A 20,213-nucleotide genomic window follows, 5' to 3' on the forward strand; every position below is an offset into this window, starting at 1 on the left:
ATAGACGCCAATCTTAGCAACTGTCATGCTGGTACACAGATGCTTTTGGCAATTCTGAGACAACAGTATTGGATTCTAGGAGGTAGACAGACAATCAGAGCTGTTATAGACTCCTGCATGATTTGTAAATGTCACAGTTTGAAGAGATTAGTAGCTCATCCTTCACCATTACCTGAGAGTAAAGTGCATGACGCAATAATTTTTTTAAGTTACAGGAGTTGATTTTGTTAGTCCTCTCTACATCAAGGCTGATGATGGAATCTCGAAGAAGGCTTATTCACTTGCAGAGTTTACTGTGCAGCACAATTGGAATTGGTATCCTCGCTCCTCCACAGACAGTGTTTTGGAAGTCTTCAGAAGTTTCTACAGTACATAAGGAAGACATGTCATTGTTTCCATTGGTTTTGATGACTCCTGTCGCAAACTGGATTGGAATGTAGTCTCACAATAGAGTTCAGCACGGAAGATAGATTGGCGTTTTAATCCTCCAACTTCGTCATAGTGGAGAGGTTGGTGGGAATAACTAGTAGGAGTGCTCAAAACAACTCTCCTTCGAGTGCTCGGTCATTTGTCTGTCAACTATGAAGAGGTGGAAACAATCCTCTGTGACTGCAATACTGTCATAAAATCTTGGCCATTAACCTATATGTCCGACAACCAATCAGATCTGGCTACTTTACCTCCAAACATCTTTCTACACAACACAGAAGAAGGAGTGACTGAGTATGGCGTGTTTGAAGCCACTGATCTTCGGAAAAGGCTGCAGTATCCTAGAGAAAGATTTTGCACTGAGTATTTAGGTCAGTTCAAGTTATTTGCCAGCAAGGATAGGCTACATGATATCAAACTGGGAGAAATTGAGTTGATTGGCAATGATGACACTAAAAGAATGGACTGGCCATTGGAATGAGTTGTTGAGTTGGTTAAGAAAAAGGATAGCAATGTTAGAGTTGTTTGTGCTGTCACTGCTTCAGGTGAGCTTATCAGGCCAGTTGAAAGAACTACCCCCTAGAACTCAAGCTTCAATCCCCTGATGATACCCTACAAATATGAAACAACCTTTGTTTCAGATGAAGACAATGCAACAGACAATAAAGAGGCAGGAGCATGTGGCTCTTCTATTACACCTGAAAATGGTCCACAAATTTCAGTACAGGCAGTGAAAGTAACTCATCTAACTGGTTCAGAAGCCCTAAAAATTAATTTTGTGATGTGTGTTAATTAACATTATTTCTTGTGTGTTCATATTGTTGAATTTTGTTATTTTATCATTGTTTCAGGACTATAACTTATTAAAGTTATGAATGTTAATTCATAACAACATTCATTTGACTTTGGTGGGAGGATGTGACATTAGATTTGGGAGTGTAACATCTTTGACTCTTAGAGCTACTAACCTTGTTTTGAGAAGTTTGTTTTATCTTTAAAAGAAAAGATAAACACACATCAAAATGGTGGCTTTGTGCCCTAGTTAGATGTGACAAATCACTGTACACTTCAGAAATAAATATTGATGTTAATAAAATTATAGGAAGTGTTTATTAGAAAGTAATATTTGTAAATTTCCAACACAAAAAATGTTTATGTCAACCTGGAACAGGCCTTCAATTGAGTCAAATAAATAATAAAGTTTAATTATTCCACCTATTCAATACATAAAAAGAGATGTTAATAAAGAATTAAATCTGTAAATAAAATTATAGGGACATGTTTCGCCCTTTAATTAAGGGTATCTTCAGCCTGATCTCAATCTGAAAGTTAATTAATCAGGTACCTGATTGTATAGGTCGCCGTCATCGTCCAGGCAGATCATTAACTCCTGACAGTCACTGATGATGCCATCTATGGCCATCGCCGAGTTAATTAATGTTGCAACATGGCTAACTTTCGTCCTCCAAGAAGCCGCATCCACTAGAGCAATACACTCTCGGAACAGTCTTTCCACTTCAGTAATTGTGAAGGATTTGTTATTTGTGCGAACGTAACATTTCACATCACTCCATACCAATTCAATAGGGTTGAAGTGACAGTGGTACGGCGGCAACCTAACAACCTCGTGTCCTTGTTCCTTCGCTAACTCATCAACTACGTACGTCGGTGAAACCGGTTTGTTTTGTTTCACCAGTGCATATAAGGCTAATTTAGTCATACCCATATGCGCTGGGATATTTCTTGCCTGCAGCCATTTTACTAACAGTTCTTTACGGGTGCTCGAAGCAGGGATCTTGTCCATTATTACAGAGTGGTAAGGTGCATTGTCCATAACAATGACAGAAGGGCCTTTGAGCTGTTGCAGGAGCTTCTTAAACCAATCTAAAAAGCGAACAGGGTCCATATCTTCGTGATAATCACCTTTTTTTTTTTTTTTTCGATCAGAACATTAGAAGACTACCTTCCACAAAGCCACTGGATGAACCTGCATGCGCTATTATCGATCTGGCGCCCTTCCCAGTCAGTTGATTACCGGAGCTTCTAGGACTGTCATCAGTCCAAGATTTATCAATACACTCCCCAGCATTCACCCACGTCTCATCCAACCATATTACCTCGTGGAGATCCTTACCGACAAGTTTATTTTTAAAAAATAGTCCTAGCCATCACGATGTGCGACTTTTCAAGCAACAGTTTTCTTCCGTTCAGTTTTTTGTATCTGAAACCTAAGGCTTGCAGTACCGATTTTAAGGAAGTTTAACCCCCGGAGAAAATATTTTTCTGTTTAAGGCAGACTAGTAATTTTTCCACCACAGGGTATTCCTTCCTGCTGTAATAATCGTACACGTGTCTACGTATTGCATCAGCCTGGAAAGAATCAATTCCTGTTACAGGAGATGGCTTAAATCGTTTCTTTCCTGGAGTGGTAAGAAACAAGTCCCCACTCTCAGCCCCGTTTCCACTACTGCTAGCTTCCCCAGTCCATTTTTCCTTCAGTTCCTGGAGGAGAACACCTTTCTGAACCACAGTCCGCTTTGAAAGCCCTAATGCTTGACTTGTACGTTCCACGACTTGATCTGCAGGAACAGAGGGACAACCATGCAAGCGTATGAATTCCCTCTCCCTCTCGTAAAACTCGCGAGTTCTCCGCACTAATTAACATGCCTGACTATTAAGGGGCACTCCTTGGCGCAAAGGATTATCACTTCGCGATTCATCATATTGTCGTTTCCGTGACATCACACTGCACTAGTTACAAAAAAAAATCACAGTTATCTCACAAAAAACTCCACTTTCATCAACGCGCGAATCACACCTGACCACGAGCTAGCAACGACAGACAAGCGGCAACACTTCAATACGGAAGTCAAGGTAGTTATAGATGGCACCACTATACTAGCCATATTGCCAACAACAACCAAATATCAAATCAATCAATCAATCAATACTGATCTGCATTTAGGGCAGTCGCCCAGGTGGCAGATTCCCTATCTGTTGCTTTCCTAGCCTTTTCCGAAATGATTTCAAAGAAATTGGAAATTTATTGAACATCTCCCTTGGTAAGTTATTCCAATCCCTAACTCCCCTTCCTATAAATGAATATTTGCCCCAGTTTGTCCTCTTGAATTCCAACTTTATCTTCATATTGTGATCTTTCCTACTTTTATAAATGCCTTTCAAACTTATTCGTCTACTAATGTCATTCCACGCCATCTCTCCGCTGACAGCTCGGAACATACCACTTAGTCGAGCAGCTCTTCTTCTTTCTCTCAATTCTTCCCAACCCAAACATTGCAACATTTTTGTAACGCTACTCTTTTGTCGGAAATCACTCAGAACAAATCGAGCTGCTTTTCTTTGGATTTTTTCCAGTTCTTGAATCAGGTAATCCTGGTGAGGGTCCCATACACTGGAACCATACTCTAGTTGGGGTCTAACCAGAGACTTATATGCCCTCTCCTTTACATCCTTACTACAACCCCTAAACACCCTCATAACCATGTGCAGAGATCGGTACCCTTTATTTACAATCCCATTTATGTGATTACCCCAATGAAGATCTTTCCTTATGTTAACACCTAGATACTTACAATGATCCCCAAAAGGAACTTTCACCCCATCAACGCAGTAATTAAAACTGAGAGAACTTTTCCTATTTGTGAAACTCACAACCTGACTTTTAACCCCGTTTATCAACATACCATTGCCTGCTGTCCATCTCACAACATTTTCGAGATCACGTTGCAGTTGCTCACAATCTTGTAACTTATTTATCACTCTATAGAGAATAACATCATCCGCAAAAAGCCTTACCTCCGATTCCACTCCTTTACTCATATCATTTATATATATAAGAAAACATAAAGGTCCGATAACACTGCCCTGAGGAACTCCCCTCTCAACTATTACAGGGTCAGACAAAACTTCACCTACTCTAACTCTCTGAGATCTATTTTCTAGAAATATAGCAACCCATTCAGTCACTCTTTTGTCTAGTCCAATTGCACTCATTCTTGCCAGTAGTCTCCCATGATCCACCCTATCAAATGCTTTAGACAGGTCAATCGCGATACAGTCCATTTGACCTCCAGAATCCAAGATATCTGCTATATCTTGCTGGAATCCTACAAGTTGAGCTTGTGGAATCCTACAAGTTGAGCTTGTGGAATAATCAGGTACCTGATTGTATAGGTCGCCGTCATCGTCCAGGCAGATCATTAACTCCTGACAGTGCAGTGGAATAATCTTTCCTAAAACCGAATTGCCTTCTATCGAACCAGTTATTAATTTCACAAACATGTCTAATATAATCAGAAAGAATGCCTTCCCAAAGCTTACATACAATGCATGTCAAACTTACTGGCCTGTAATTTTCAGCTTTATGTCTATCACCCTTTCCTTTATACACAGGGGCTACTATAACAACTCTCCATTCATCTGGTATAGCTCCTCCGACCAAACAATAATCAAATAAATACTTCAGATATGGTACTATATCCCAACCCATTGTCTTTAGTATATCCCCAGAAATCTGATCAATTCCAGCCGCTTTTCTAGTTTTCAACTTTTGTATCTTATTGTAAATGTCATTGTTATCATATGTAAATTTTATTACTTCTTTGGCCTTAGTCTCCTCCTCTATCTTGACATTATCCTTGAAACCAACAATCTTTACATACTGCTGACTGAATACTTCTGCCTTTTGAAGATCTTCACATACACACTCCCTTTGTTCATTAATTATTCCTGGAACGTCCTTCTTGGAACCTGTTTCTGCCTTAAAATACCTATACATACCCTTCCATTTTTCACTAAAATTTGTATGACTGCCAATTATGCTTGCCATCATGTTATCCTTTTCTTTCTTTTTTTTTTTTTTTGCTAGGGGCTTTACGTCGCACCCACACAGATAGGTCTTATGGCGACGATGGGATAGGAAAGGCCTAGGAGTTGGAAGGAAGCGGCCATGGCCTTAATTAAGGTACAGCCCCAGCATTTGCCTGGTGTGAAAATGGGAAACCACGGAAAACCATCTTCAGGGCTGCCGATAGTGGGATTCGAACCTACTATCTCCCGGATGCCATGTTATCCTTAGCTGCCTTCTTTGCTAGATTCAATTTTCTAGTAAGTTCCTTCAATTTCTCCTTACTTCCACAGCCATTTCTAACTCTATTTCTTTCCAGTCTGCACCTCCTTCTTAGTCTCTTTATTTCTCTATTATAATAGGGTGGGTCTTTACCATTCCTTACCACCCTTAATGGTGCAAACCTGTTTTCGCATTCCTCAACAATTTCTTTAAAACCCATCCCAGAGTCTGTTTACATTTTTATTTACCGTTTTCCACCGATCATAGTTACTTTTTAGAAACTGCCTCATGCATGCTCTATCAGCCATATGGTACTGCCTAACAGTCCTACTTTTAAGACCTTCCTTTTTATCACATTTATTTTTAACTACCACAAAAACACCTTCATGATCACTAATACCATCTATTACTTCAGTTTCCCTATAGAGCTCATCTGGTTTTATCAGCACGACATCCAGGATATTTTTCCCTCTGGTTGGTTCCATCACTTTCTGAATCAGCTGTCCTTCCCATATTAACTTATTTGCCATTTGTTGGTCATGCTTCCTGTCGTTCGCATTTCCTTCCCAATTGACATCTGGCAAATTCAGATCTCCCGCTACAATCACATTTCTTTCCATGTCGTTTCCCACATAGCTGACTATCCTATCAAATAATTCCGAATCCGCGTCAGTGCTGCCCTTTCCCGATCTGTACACTCCAAATATATCAAGTTGCCTATTATCTTTAGAAATGAGCCTTACACCTAGAATTTCATGTGTCTCATCTTTAACTTTTTCGTAGCTTACAAATTCTTCTTTCACCAGAATGAACACTCCCCCTACCACCCTTCCTATCCTATCTCTACGATACATTTATATTGGTATTACACACTCCAGTGCCGTGAGAAAATTTCTGCATCCATTATATCATTTCTCAGCCATGATTCAACTCCTATTACAATATCTGGTAAATATATATCTATTAAATTACTTAATTCTATTCCTTTCTTTACAATACTTCTACAGTTCAACACTAACAATTTTATGTCATCCCTACTTGATTTCCAGTTCCCTGTTCCCTTATCACCGCTCCCTAGGCCACCCTGTTTCCCTGAATGTACCTCCCTATTACCCTTCCAAACAAATTTCCTAACTTATATAAAAATAGTTCATCTTTATTTTGCAGCTCACTTAAACATTACAAATTTTTTTTAAATGCACAGGTTTTTTTAAGTATATACGCACTCTACAGAATTAAATACGAACTAATATGTATAAAATCCATAACTGTATCTGACATAAAAAGTAATGGATTGGCTGTTCTGATTGACGGGTGACGTTCTTCAATTATTTTTTGTAGTAATGCCAACATGAACTATAACTGTCAAGTGCAACCTTGTACCGGCCCACCTATAATTAAATTACATATGAATATGATGTTGGAAATGTGTTTCAAATGGTGAGCGAAATGGTTGACAATAGTTTTGATATTCTTAAAATGAAACCTTAATAAAGTCTAATATACAAATAGTCGTAAATTTATGAATGTCCTTGTTTAAAAATTTGTAACAAATTGTATACTGGTAGTTTTTTAAGAACGTTAATTTTTATAAAGAGACGTTTCCGTTGCTCACTTCAAGTGAGGTTTGAAATAAATTGTTACGTTGAAACAAGTAAAGCGGGCCCTTTTGATGGTTGAGGGTGTTGGAGAAAATTTATCGGGTATTAAACAGTTCAAACATCACCATAAAAATTGTTAGAATGTTGAAACTCTCATGTGAAGAGATGAAACTGCAGTCTTTTAGAAGCACGAGTGAAGAAGAGTGCTTGATGGTAAGTAGCTGTGTTAAATATGAAGTCTGTAACAATAGGAGAATTTACGTGTTAATAAATGAAATTGAATAAAAGGAGAGTTTAAAGGGAAATCGAAGTGTGTAAAAACACTTACCTCCTTATTAATGTTGAAATTGGTTGATGTAAAGAAGAGTTGGCGAGAAAAACGTTGTGTGTAATTTCATTTATTTTCAATAGTAATAGTGTTAAATAGTTGCTATGGTAGCGTTGAAATGACTGATATTTAAGTTACTAGTGTTACAGATGATGTGAGATTAATGGAGGAGAGGCTCGAAGCGGTGTGCCAGGTTTATATGCTATTGGCCGTGGCGGGTAGCGGGAAATTAGTTCAATTCTTAGAACAATATAAAAAGAAACGATATCATCAGTATCAAGTGGATTTCAAGTAAAAGTTAGGACCAGTCTATAGTCAATCTTTTGTGAGGAGATAAATTAGCCTTCCTCACAAATTACGATGCGGGAGCGAGGGAAAGTGTGAGAGTAAACGTCCATAATTATAAAGTTCTATAAGAACTCAGTTAATTTCGTTAAAAGGTGTCCTGTAAAGGGTTTAAGAAATCAAATTGCAGCATTAATAGACTGGCGAAGCTAAGAATTTTTTTTTTTTTTTTTTTTGGAAAAATTCTGTAATAGACGAAGAATGTTGTGGGAACAGTTAATACTGCTAAAAGGCGTTCAGCAAAGGATTGAGAGTGTAGGAAATCAAATTAAATCCTAAACGGCTTGAAATTAGAATAAAGCTGAGGGAATTTTTTTTTTTTTTTTTTTGTGAAAAGGTAAGTTTAGTCCTTGTGAAGCATGTAAGAGTGAGGAAGAGTGTTCGATGGTAAGTAGCGGAGTTTTTTTTAACAGAGATTTTGGTTAAAAGTTTTTAATAAGGAGGAGAATAAAGTATTAAAAGTATGAGATTATAAAGTTAATCAGTAGTTTGATACTTGTTACTTGTGCTTCTGGTATTATAACGGTGTGAGAGTATGGGAGGTGGATGTGGTGGAGGTGGGGGGTTAGGTGGGGTGTTAAGATTATGTGTTGTTGATAGTGGTAGGATTGTGGGTACGGGCAGGAGTTGTGCTTTTTGAAATTAATGGGGACTTGGAAGTTAATAATTTGATATTACTTAGAATGTTATGTTGATTTAAATTTAGTGAATGCAGTAATTTTGTATAATGGGTTTTTTACCTCAACTATATCATTGAGGTTTAGATTTTTGTTATAGTATTGGTCTAAAAATATATAGATGTTTTCTAATTCATTCATTAATTTTCCTTTACCTACTTTTTCAATAATTGTGAGGTCTTGATCTATATTGGTGAAATGATGTCCTGTTTCTTTCATATGGGAACTCATAGCTGAGAATTTGTTGTGTCTAATGGCATTAAAATGTTCCAAGTGCCTAGTTTGAAAGCTTCGGCCTGTTTGACCAATGTAAGAGGCGCCACATTGTGTGCATGTGAGTCTGTATATGCCTGAACCTGTGTAAAAGTTGTTGTTTGAATTGATTGTGTTGTGATTGAAGAATAATTTTTGGTTAGTGTTGGAAGTTCTAAAGGTTATGCAAGTGTTTTGGTTTTTTACGGGGTTTGAAATTTGGTAAAAGTCTGGATTGTTGTATGTGAAAGTAATAAACTTGTTCTTTTTGGGTTTGTCAGGTATGAGTTTTGTTGTTAATTTGAGTTTGATTTTGTTTATTAAATTGTTAATTGTTTCTAGTTTATACCCATTACTTTTTGCCAAGTTTTTTAATATAAATGAGTTCTGTTTTTAGGCTTTTAGGTGATAGAGGGATTTTAAAGGCTCTGTAAATTAAGCTGTGAAAAGTAGCTAGTTTTTGAGATTTTGGATGTAATGAAGTTTTCTTTATTGTTGTTGAGGTGCGAGTAGGTTTCCTATAAATTTGGAAGTCAAAGTTATCATTATTACGTGTTACTGTGATGTCTAAGAAATTTAAGGATCCGTTGATTTCGTCTTCTTTAGTAAATTTTATATTTTGGTCCAAGGTGTTTAAAAAATTTTAAATATCAGTACTGTTATTGAGTTCTTTATCAATAATTACGAATGTGTCATCTACATATCGAAGCCACAAGTTAAGGCCTTTTATATTAGTAGAGATTTTATTATATTCTAAAGAATCTAGACTGTCAGCTAAGATGCCGGATAAGGGATCTCCCATGGCTAGGCCATCTTGATGGTAAATTTAACCATTAAATGTAATTTAGTTGTTTTTTAGAACAAAATTTAGGAATCTTAAGAATTCTTCTAATTCAAGTTTGCTAAGTTTACTGTGTTTAGTGAGGTTGTTTTTGATAATATTTACAGTTTCGTTGACTGGTACGTTAGAATACATGTTAGTAATATCGAAAGAGCACATAGTGTGGTTGGGTAATATGGTGAATTCTTTTAAAATATTACAAAAATCAACAGAATTTTTGATTGGGGATTTGTTGTTAAAAATGTAATGTTTTTTGAGAAAGTTGTGGATATATTTTAAGGTTCTATATGTTGGACTATTTCTGCAATTGATGATTGGACGTATATGTATATCTTTCTTATGTAATTTTGGTAAAGCTCTTGCTGTGGGAGTATTAGGGTTCATAAGGATTAGTTTTTGCTGTTCTTGTTCATTTAGTAAAAATGAAGAGTTCTTTAATAAAGTTTTTAAATTTTGTTGGATTCTTATTGTGGGATCTTTATTAACTATTGTGTAAGTTTCGTTTGTGAAAAAATCCTCAGTTTTTTTTAATATAGTCTTTTTTATTTAATAAAACAGTAGTTTCCCCCTTGTCAGCTTTAGTAACTATTATATTGTTATCTTTTATTTTGTTTTTTATGTCTTTAATTATTTTAGTATGGTTAAGATTAGCATTTTTATTTAATCCCTCAGTTAATGTTGGTAGTTTCTTTTTTATTTCGTGTCTAGTATCATTTTGTAATTCCAAAGGTAGTTTTGAGATATTCGTCTCAACTTCTGCTATGGTAGTGATGATATAGTTTTCTTTATGTATACTAGGCCAATTATGTTTTAATCCTCTATTTAATAATTCCATTTCTTTATCTGGAAAGATCGTATTTGTTAAGTTAATTACGGTATGTGTGTTGTTGAAAGGAGTCTTCTTGTTTCTATCTTGTAGTCTTTTAGGTGACTGTAGTTGATTTTAAAAAGGCGAGTTTTTTATCAAACGTTAATTGTTTCTTATTTAGGATTATATTTAATTTGTAATCTACATGTAATTGAAATGAGTTCCATTCTATAGGGGCTAGAAATTGAGATACTGATAAGTGTAGTCTGTACAGTTGTAAGTTTAAAAAAGACTTCATTCTCTAGAAAGTTTTAATTTTTAAGCCAAATTTCATTGGTTGTGTTTTGGGTTTTGATTAAATAAGGAGAAGATAAGTTATTCCTTTGGACATGTCTCAAAAATCTTGGTACCAATTTTAGTCTAAGACATTCTTTTAAAAAGGCTATGTCTTTAATTAAACTGCTGATCTTAACTTTCAGGTTGAGAAATTTGCTTAACATATAGTTTGCCTCAGCTACTTACCATCGAACACTCTTCCTCACTCTTACATGCTTCAAAAGGACTAAACTTACCTTTTCACAAAAAAAAAAAAAAAAAAAAATCCCGCAGCTTTATTCTAATTTCAAGCCGTTTAAGATTTAATTTGATTTCCTACGCTCTCAATCCTTTGCTGAACGCCTTTTAGCAGTATTAACTGTTCCCACAACATTCTTCGTCTATTACAGAATTTTTCCAAAAAAAAAAAAAAAAATTCTTAGCTTCGCCAGTCTATTAATGCTACAATTTGATTTCTTAAACCCTTTACAGGACACCTTTTAACGAAATTAACTGAGTTCTTATAGAACTTTATAATTATGGACGTTTACTCTCACACTTTCCCTCGCTCCCGCATCGTAATTTGTGAGGAAGGTTAATTTATCTCCTCACAAAAGATTGACTATAAACTGCTCCTAACTTTTACTTGAAATCCACTTGATACTGATGATATCGTTTCTTTTTATATTGTTCTAAGAATTGAACTAATTTCCCGCTACCCGCCACGGCCAATAGCATATAAACCTGGCACACCGCTTCGAGCCTCTCCTCCATTAATCTCACATCATCTGTAACACTAGTAACTTAAATATCAGTCATTTCAACGCTACCATAGCAACTATTTAACACTATTACTAGTGAAAATAAATGAAATTACACACAACGTTTTCCTCGCCAACTCTTCTTTACGTCAACCAATTTCAACATTAATAAGGAGGTAAGTGTTTTTACACACTTCAATTTCCCTTTAAACTCTCCTTTTATTCAATTTCATTTATTAACACGTAAATTCTCCTATTGTTACAGACTTCATATTTAACACAGCTACTTACCATCAAGCACTCTTCTTCACTCGTGCTTCTAAAAGACTGCAGTTTCATCTCTTCACATGAGAGTTTCAACATTCTAACAATTTTTATGGTGATGTTTGAACTGTTTAATACCCGATAAATTTTCTCCAACACCCTCAACCATCAAAAGGGCCCGCTTTACTTGTTTCAACGTAACAATTTATTTCAAACCTCACTTGAAGTGAGCAACGGAAACGTCTCTTTATAAAAATTAACGTTCTTAAAAAACTACCAGTATACAATTTGTTACAAATTTTTAAACAAGGACATTCATAAATTTACGACTATTTGTATATTAGACTTTATTAAGGTTTCATTTTAAGAATATCAAAACTATTGTCAACCATTTCGCTCACCATTTGAAACACATTTCCAACATCATCTTCATATTCACATGTAACTTAATTACAATCACGTACCTGATTAATTAACTTTCAGATTGAGATTAGGCTGAAGATGCCCTTAATTAAAGGGCAAAACATGTCCCTATAATTTTATTTACAGATTTAATTCTTTATTAACATCTCTCTTTATGTATTGAATAGGTGGAATAATTAAACTTTATTATTTATTTGACTTCATTGTATATTTCAATACAGACCAAAATATGAGAATTATAACTTCAATTGAGTGCCAAGAAGTCTTCTTTGAATGATGGTTTTTCAGGGGGGATTTAGCCTAGACTTGGTGACAGCATTCAAGGGCTTGTATAGCCAATGCTGAAATCACATGAACTCAATGATTCCTCAGTCCATCTGATTTCAACATCAAAAAGGGATTAAACTAGAGTTGTAATTTTAGTCTACTGTGTTCCTGGTTTTCCTCAACACCATCATGGAATAGTAGCAGAGAGTGAAGGAGCTGCACATAGAAAGCTTTCAGGTGTTACTAATCTACTGTTGCAGCTAGTATGGTATTCCTTGAATAACAATCCTAGCCACCAACAAGACGACACTCTAAAAGTTCCTGAAAATATGGGATGAAGAACTCAACTAGTGTTGAATGACCATCAGTAAGGCCAAGATGAAAACCATGAACATAAATAGAGAAGACCTGATTCAAATAGCTGGTGAAATAATTGATCAAGTCAAGAGCTTCAAGTACTTAGGCTCAATGCTCAGTTCTGGTGGCTGAGAACTGTACTCTCTTCCATAGTTTGAACAAAAGCTTCCTAAGCAAGAGAAAGATATCAATGAACACCAAGCTTACATAGAATGAGTCCACTTATATTCATACTCGAGCTATGGTTGTGAAGTCTGTGTACTCCCAAAGTGACACTGTAACGAAGTCCAAGCTCCAAGGAAAATGGAGAACAAAAGAGAGACTGGATCACAAACATCACTATCAGTAGCAGTACTGTGCAGAATGTCACACAAAGCCAACTTGTGTGATTTAATCATAGGCTAGGAATGGATAATAACAGACTGTGTAATCAGAATAAAGAGGCCAAGACCAATAGTAGTGGAGGAAGAGGAAGGTCTAGAAAGAAGTAGATGAGGAGATATGGTAGCAGCATTCCACGCTAGAAGCAGCAATAATGATAGGCAAGGATAGCCCCAGCCATGGACAGGAAGAAATGAGAAAATTCTCCTAACGTCAACACCAACTGACATAAGAGGAGTGGATTAAGAAAGTCCTAGTAGAAGGTAGTACATTAAGTGTGTACTGCCCATTAAATATCTGAAGTGTATCAACAGCTGTGAACCTAAATAGGGAGCAGCTAGTAATTTTTACTGTCGCACTGTAGTCTGAATTTTTACTGAGTGTTTTTTGACATACCAGGCAGCATAGGCACACACCATTTATGCAATTATTGGAGGGAGGTGATCCAGACGTTCTCTATGAACAAACAAAGAACACAGAGTATCGATAGAGCAACGATTTTGGCATCATTCATCAGAGGAAGGTTTAATGCATACGCCTGTACACCTAGTTTCTATAGCAGTGACATACACATGATGCTAGGAGTAAGACAGGCTATAATGGACTGCTAAACATATTAGACAGTGTATTGCACCAGAAGTGTTAGCTGGGACTATCCACAACCATTCGCTTGAAGCTGGGCTATGATTACAAAGGCTGTGCACATACTTCCACTTATGCTTAACCAATCCAATCCCTAACTCCTCGTGATACTGAGAAAGGAGTGCCTCAAGGGATGGATGGAAATCATTGTGTCCAGTTATGAGAGCAGATTCCACCTTGATGCTAATGATGATTTTTATATGTGCAAAATCTATATGTTTTACATCACACCAATACACACAAGTCTTAGGGTGATGATGGGATAGAATAGAGCTAGGATCAAGAATGAAGTGACTGTGGCCTAAACTAAGGTACAGAAAATCATCTTCATGGCTGACGACAGTGGGATTCAGAACCCACCATCTATCAATCAAATAAATCAATCATCAATGATTTGCATTTAGGGCTGTTGCCCAGGTGGCAGATTCCCTATCAATTGTTTACCTAGCTTTTAGGAAAACATTTTCAAAAAACTTGGAAATTTACCAAACATTTCCTTTGATAATTTATTCCAATCCCTTACTCCTTGCCCTATAAATGAATATTTGCCCCAATTTGTCCTCTTGAATTCCGACTATCTTCCTATTATGATCTTTCTTTCTTTTAGAAGCTCCACTCAAGCTTAATCATCTACTAATGTCATTCTACACCAACTCTCCACTGACAGCTTGAAAGATACCACATATTACATAAAATCAGATTCACAACTAAGTATTTTTTATTTTCCACTTTGTCAATACATTAATTGCTTAAGGTAACTTATTGGTTAAAAGTGGTACATGTTTCGTATATTGTTAACATCTTCAGACGTATAACACTGTTTAGATGAAAAATTCATATATTGACAAAGTATGAATGCTTGAGAGGAAGTGTCCCGCATCTTTCCAGCCCAAAGTTGGCAACATTTTTGTAACACTACTACTTTGTTGGAAATCACCCAGAACAAATCGTGCTGCTTTCCTTTGAATTTTTTCCAGTTCTTGTATCAAGTAGTTCATACACTGGAGCCATAATCTCAACTGCGGTCTTACCAGAGAATTATATGCCCTCTCCTTTACATCCTTACTACAACTACTGTACTAGTGCAGCGTCAACCAGATGAGTAACACCTACATCAGTGACACACAGGAATAACATCTGGAGCCACTCCAAGGAAAGTCATAGCAAAACTGTGTCTGTTTGTCTCTACTGTTTGTATGGGGAATACAGAACAATGCACACAGAACATCCAGGATATCTAACCTGTTTCTCTGTAACTTGTTCAACAAAAGGAAGATATGCAATTTCATCAGGAAAAAGTCAACCCACTTAGGCCTACCATTTGCATAACCCAACCTCCAGTCTTGTCTCGCTTTTGCACGTGGGATTAGATTGATTGGATGGTGTCTGGGCCAGTCTTTGACATCCCAGTACAAGAGATTCATGGTGTTCTATTTTAATTTTCTGTTAATATATTTATGCATATTTTTAACTCCAGCCATTCTGCTGAACTCTACCATTTCTGATCAAATTTCAACCTTGCTGATTTAAAATAGGAGTTTACTTACCCACTTATTCATTTTCACAATTCTGGTTCTGTTTCTACCATCATATGCTTACAAATACTTTCCTGATTTTCGAAATTTGAAACATATTGAAACATAACATACAAATGAAAAGTTTTCATCTATACTGTCCATGTTTTCAAAATATTCTATCTGTCTGATACTGTACTGTACTCTACTGTATTACAAGCTTGCAGAGGTATTCAATGCTCGGCATTTTCTCTTTTCTTCCATTCTCAAGAATACTGATTACACTCCTAAAAAATATTTTGCAGACTAGTACAAATTTTTCTACATATAATGAAATTGAAATTATACTTGGTAACATTACCTGAATTGATAAACAGGGAGGTTTTTCTGACCGTGTCGCAATTTACAAAGTTGTCTGAATTTCTCTCGTTGTTTGAAATCCATGTACAGATGAACAATATCACAAAAATGAAGGAATTTATGATGTGACAAAGGTTCTTCAAAGCTGTAAGTCTGGATCTGTGAGAAAAGTTTATCCACACTAGTCGCAAACGATAAACACACATAATGCTTCTTATCATACTTAGCAGGAAGTAGAAGTTCATTACTGCTAGCAGCACAACCTGCGCAGAAAGAAAGAAGTGTCTCTTAAAATATTCATTCACAAACAATAACCTGCAATCAAACAGTGATGCATATCAGATGTACATAGAATTTGTCTGATTTTTAATGCCAAAAGTGCTCTGATGTGCACAGCAGATGATTTATCTGCCAACATTTGTTTGACAGTTATTGCAATTTCAATGATCCAGCCTTACCATAAATTAAGTAAACTCTTTCCTCATCCTGAGGTGCTGCACCTTTTTTCAGGCACACCCCCAATGGAGGTGACCTGCACGTACCATTTCAATCACATACCAGTCCTCTTGCCATTCTTAAATTTCTGGCAGTACCAGGAATCGAACTTGGGCACCCGAGGATGGCAGCTAATAACACTAACTGTTATGCTACGGAGACAGAAACCATAAACTTAATCATGGCTTTGGAAGCTACCTTTCCTTAACAAAAGAGTATCAGCAAAAATTCAGTATAACCCTTCCGTCAAGTGTTTTTCTAAATTTCTAAATTTTTACCTTCATATTGGGATTTCTTCTCAGTCTGACTCCTTGGCTAAATGACGAGGTTAAAAATTCTTTGACTCAAGGACTGGGTGTTGTTTGTGTTCGTCCTAATACACTCCTTATCATATACCAAGTACATTTCACATTACCAATTTGTACCCCAATTATCCTTGTTTCTGTGAAAATACCTTCACAACAGTGAAAAAGCCTGTAATATGCAATAATCAAAATGTACAACATAAAATAAAGTGTCATTCAACAATCCTCAGATGAAACACATGCACTTTTATCAGTGTGTGTTCAATAACTATAACGTTGTTATTATTATTATTATTATTATTATTAGCACAATACAGATACAAAGCTAATTGGGGCAACAAACTGAACAAAATGCAATTACTCTGTAATGAGCCACTGGAGACCACGGGTCCCTTATAATCGAACATTTTAACGGCAAAGTACATTTACCTTAAATATAAGCATAAATATCTGTATTAGTATTACTCTAAGTCATTTCTGTGTTAGTATTTCATAGAGAGTTATTATAAGTGATTTTACATCATTTACAAACATTACAGTTTTGTGAAGTATGGACTTTACGATACGTGCAACACACGATTACTGTATAACTTGATAACACAGAAAGCTTAACGTAAAGTGCGTCCTGGAGTCGGGACTGCCAGTCGCCCTCAAGATCGTCACAGCAAGGAATATTCTCTTCTTCGGCTTCAGTATCATACGTCAATCCAACTGTCGTTGCTAAAGTCTGAAGTTCATCATATTCATTTCGAACCTCTACCTCTGCTTGTTCTTCAACTGTAGAATTAGCGATGCCGCATTTTGCAAAGCATTTCCTGATTGTGGTTTCGCTGACTGCATTCCAGGCTGCCTTTGTCTACGAAACTGCATCGCCAACATTAATCTTCTTCATCAAATCAAAAGCTGAGTCTGCTTCATCCATGTGTGCCATTAACAACCGTAAAACCCTCTTACGATAGTCTAATTTAAATGCTTGAATGATTCCTTGATCCAATGGCTGAAGATGAGAAGTGGTATTGGGTGGAAGGAACAAGAGTTTTACATTTGAAGGCCGTATTTCTGGATGACACGTAGCATTATCTAGCAATAAGATCACGTTACGGTTTCTGGCCTTCATCTTGGAATCCAAAGCTAGGAGCCAATTCTCGAATATTGCTGACGTCATCCATGCCTTTTTATTCGCATGCCATTCGACACCAAGACAGTTTTTAAAGCATCTGGCTCTCAAAGATTTACCAATTATTAGAGGATTTTCCTTTTCACCGAGTGCGTTACAACAAAACATGATGGTGATTCTTTCTTTTGATATTTTCCCACCCTTGCAACTTTCATTCAGCAAAGTTAGTGACTTCTAAGGGATCGCCCTAAAGAACAGATCAGTTTCGTCAACATTCAAAATGTCTTTCAGTTCGTAACTATCCAAAATGTCTGGTAACCTATCTTTCCAATCCGCTACTTCAGTCGCAGACACATCACCACCTTCTCCACAACTGTTTGGAAACTAACGTTATGACATCTTCTAAAACAATCTAACCAACCATTGCCAGCTACAAAATTCTTAAATTTCAGGTTATTCACGATTTCTCGAGCTTTTTCTTGTAACATTGGTCCACTCACACACAGTTTCTTCACTCGATTACACTTGAACCACTCATATACCGCAACGTTCACTTCTGAAAAACTGATTCCCGCTTTCCTTTCACTCCTCCATTCCTATTTTCCTCCGACTCCTTTAAAATTTCAGTTCTATTCTTCACAATAGTGTTTGAGTTTTCCCGCAGTTGAATTTTTCGGCAAGCTTTCTCACTGAAAGTCCCTTGTCACTTTTTATAATCACATTTCTTCTTGCCTCGAGATCTAAACACGATCGTCCCTTGTTACTCACGTTTAACAGACAACTGAAAAGCTACAGTATTTCTGTCTCACTAATTAGCACCTGTACTGTCTTTTTCTTCTCAAGTTGACTACCTGAGCTCGACCTTATCAGCGACAATCCGAGTTATGAATAGAATGATGCAAGAAAGGAAGAAAATCCCCAGGTAACTTGTGAGTCAACAGTCTCTGGCAGCATTTCTGGGCAATTAGAATTCTCAGAAATGGCCTATACACCACTAGGTAGAACTGCATTTCGATGTACCTTCTCTCCCTTTGCACTCGAAATAGTACAACAAACATTCAAAAGGGATTTCCTTATGTCTGAAGAATGGTTTTAAAAGAAAGGATGACATGTGGTCCAGCATAATAAATTGTCCTGCAACGTGTAAAGTGTCTGCTTAAGTCAAGTGGACAGGACAAATGGCGATGTCCGCTGTCCGGAGTTCGAGGTGTCCGCTTAAATGAGACCAATTTAACACCTGTCTTATATAAAATAAAATCGGTTCCGGGGAAAATTGTCCATATAGGGAGGTGTCTGCTGAATAAGGGTGTCCGTTAGGGCAGGTTCGACTGTACCAATATACTCAGAAGGTATCCCTGAACAACCTCCACAAGTTTGTCGGTGGAGTTCGATGTCTGCTGTCCAGAGTTTGAGGTGTCCGCTTAAATGAGACCAATTTAACACTTGTCTTATATAAAATAAAACCGGTTCCAGGGAAAATTGTCCGTATAGGGAGGCGTCCACTGAATAAGAGTGTCTGTTAAGGCAGGTTTTACTGTACCAATATACTCAGAAGGTATCCCTGAACAACCTCCACAAGTTTGTCGGTGGAGTTCGGGTTCACCGAGTACATCTGAATAAGAAGGTCTTGCAATGAAAACTAAAATCATATGGCAATAAACTTAACCAACACTAATGAAGATTGTTTTAAATCTGGTGAAAAGGAACATGAAAAGGAAAGTATTACAATGAAGAAAGAAAGAAAGAAAGAAAGAAAGAAAGAAAGAAAGAAAGAAAGAAAAAGCACTGGTTCACCCTATATACATACATAAGGTTGTTCAATTTATATCCAACCAATCGCATAATGGTACTGCTACCTGGTGAGTGACCACTGTTACTACGGATCTGCTGTCGTGAGCAATGTTGTGTCTGACCCTGTAGGTGTGTGTGTCATGAAATTGCATTGAAATCAACCATTATTGTGAAGGATATGTTATGGCACCTTTCCATGCCCATTTCTCGTACAGACACATAGGGAAACAGTATTGGGAGAATGGGTTAACACTCGGAGTGACTACTGAAAAGCTATTGTGGCCTATTACACACAACAGGAGCACTCGGTGGAATATTCACCACGAAAAGCACCAAGATAAGGCCCCAAAGAAAGCATCACCCTTAGTGCTTTGGGGGGATTTGCCGATTGGTGTGCCAAGAAAATCCACTGACCCAACGTGGTAAGTTGAGGATGAAAAAACATTAATTCACTAGAGTTCCAGGAATCTATTATGACACCTATCAGACAGATATCCCACAACTGTATGGAGCAAACTCAAAAAAGGTACAAACCTACAAAGGCAAGGCCTCACGTCATATTGAAAGAACATCTGTGATTTTATCAGGAAGTGGAATGGGAATTAAGAACTCATGCAGACATGATACAGGCTTTTAGGCTTATGCCATGTCAAGAAAACAAGGTGAAACTCTTTATGTTTTACAGAGGACTTCGCTCCACGTCTTCAGAAGAAAATCTTGACTGTTCACGAGGAAGACTTCTACTATAACGAGGGTTTGAATTTAAGAATGCTTTACCACTGGTCGCTATAAGTGGTATTGTCATTTGTCACCACATGGCTCGATGTATGCTGGCACAGCGCTAGCATTCC

The 20,213-nt window shown here is 36.9% G+C and overlaps 1 protein-coding gene and 1 pseudogene across 2 annotated transcripts in view; both read right to left on the bottom strand.

Moving 5' to 3' along the window:
• The window catches only part of LOC136857904 (probable ATP-dependent RNA helicase DHX34), a 330,161-nt gene that overhangs the window by 274,478 nt on the left and 35,470 nt on the right, over positions 1 to 20,213 (bottom strand). For both annotated transcript variants that reach the window (XM_067136960.2, XM_067136959.2), the window contains exon 2: positions 15,656 to 15,917. In XM_067136960.2, the coding sequence (XP_066993061.2) occupies positions 15,656 to 15,917 (262 nt within the window). The remainder of the gene's footprint in view (positions 1 to 15,655; positions 15,918 to 20,213) is intronic.
• LOC136858820 (uncharacterized) lies at positions 1,763 to 11,809 on the bottom strand (annotated as a pseudogene).

Source organism: Anabrus simplex, chromosome 1, assembly GCF_040414725.1.
Source record: "Anabrus simplex isolate iqAnaSimp1 chromosome 1, ASM4041472v1, whole genome shotgun sequence".
NCBI classification, from domain to species: Eukaryota; Metazoa; Arthropoda; class Insecta; order Orthoptera; family Tettigoniidae; genus Anabrus; species Anabrus simplex.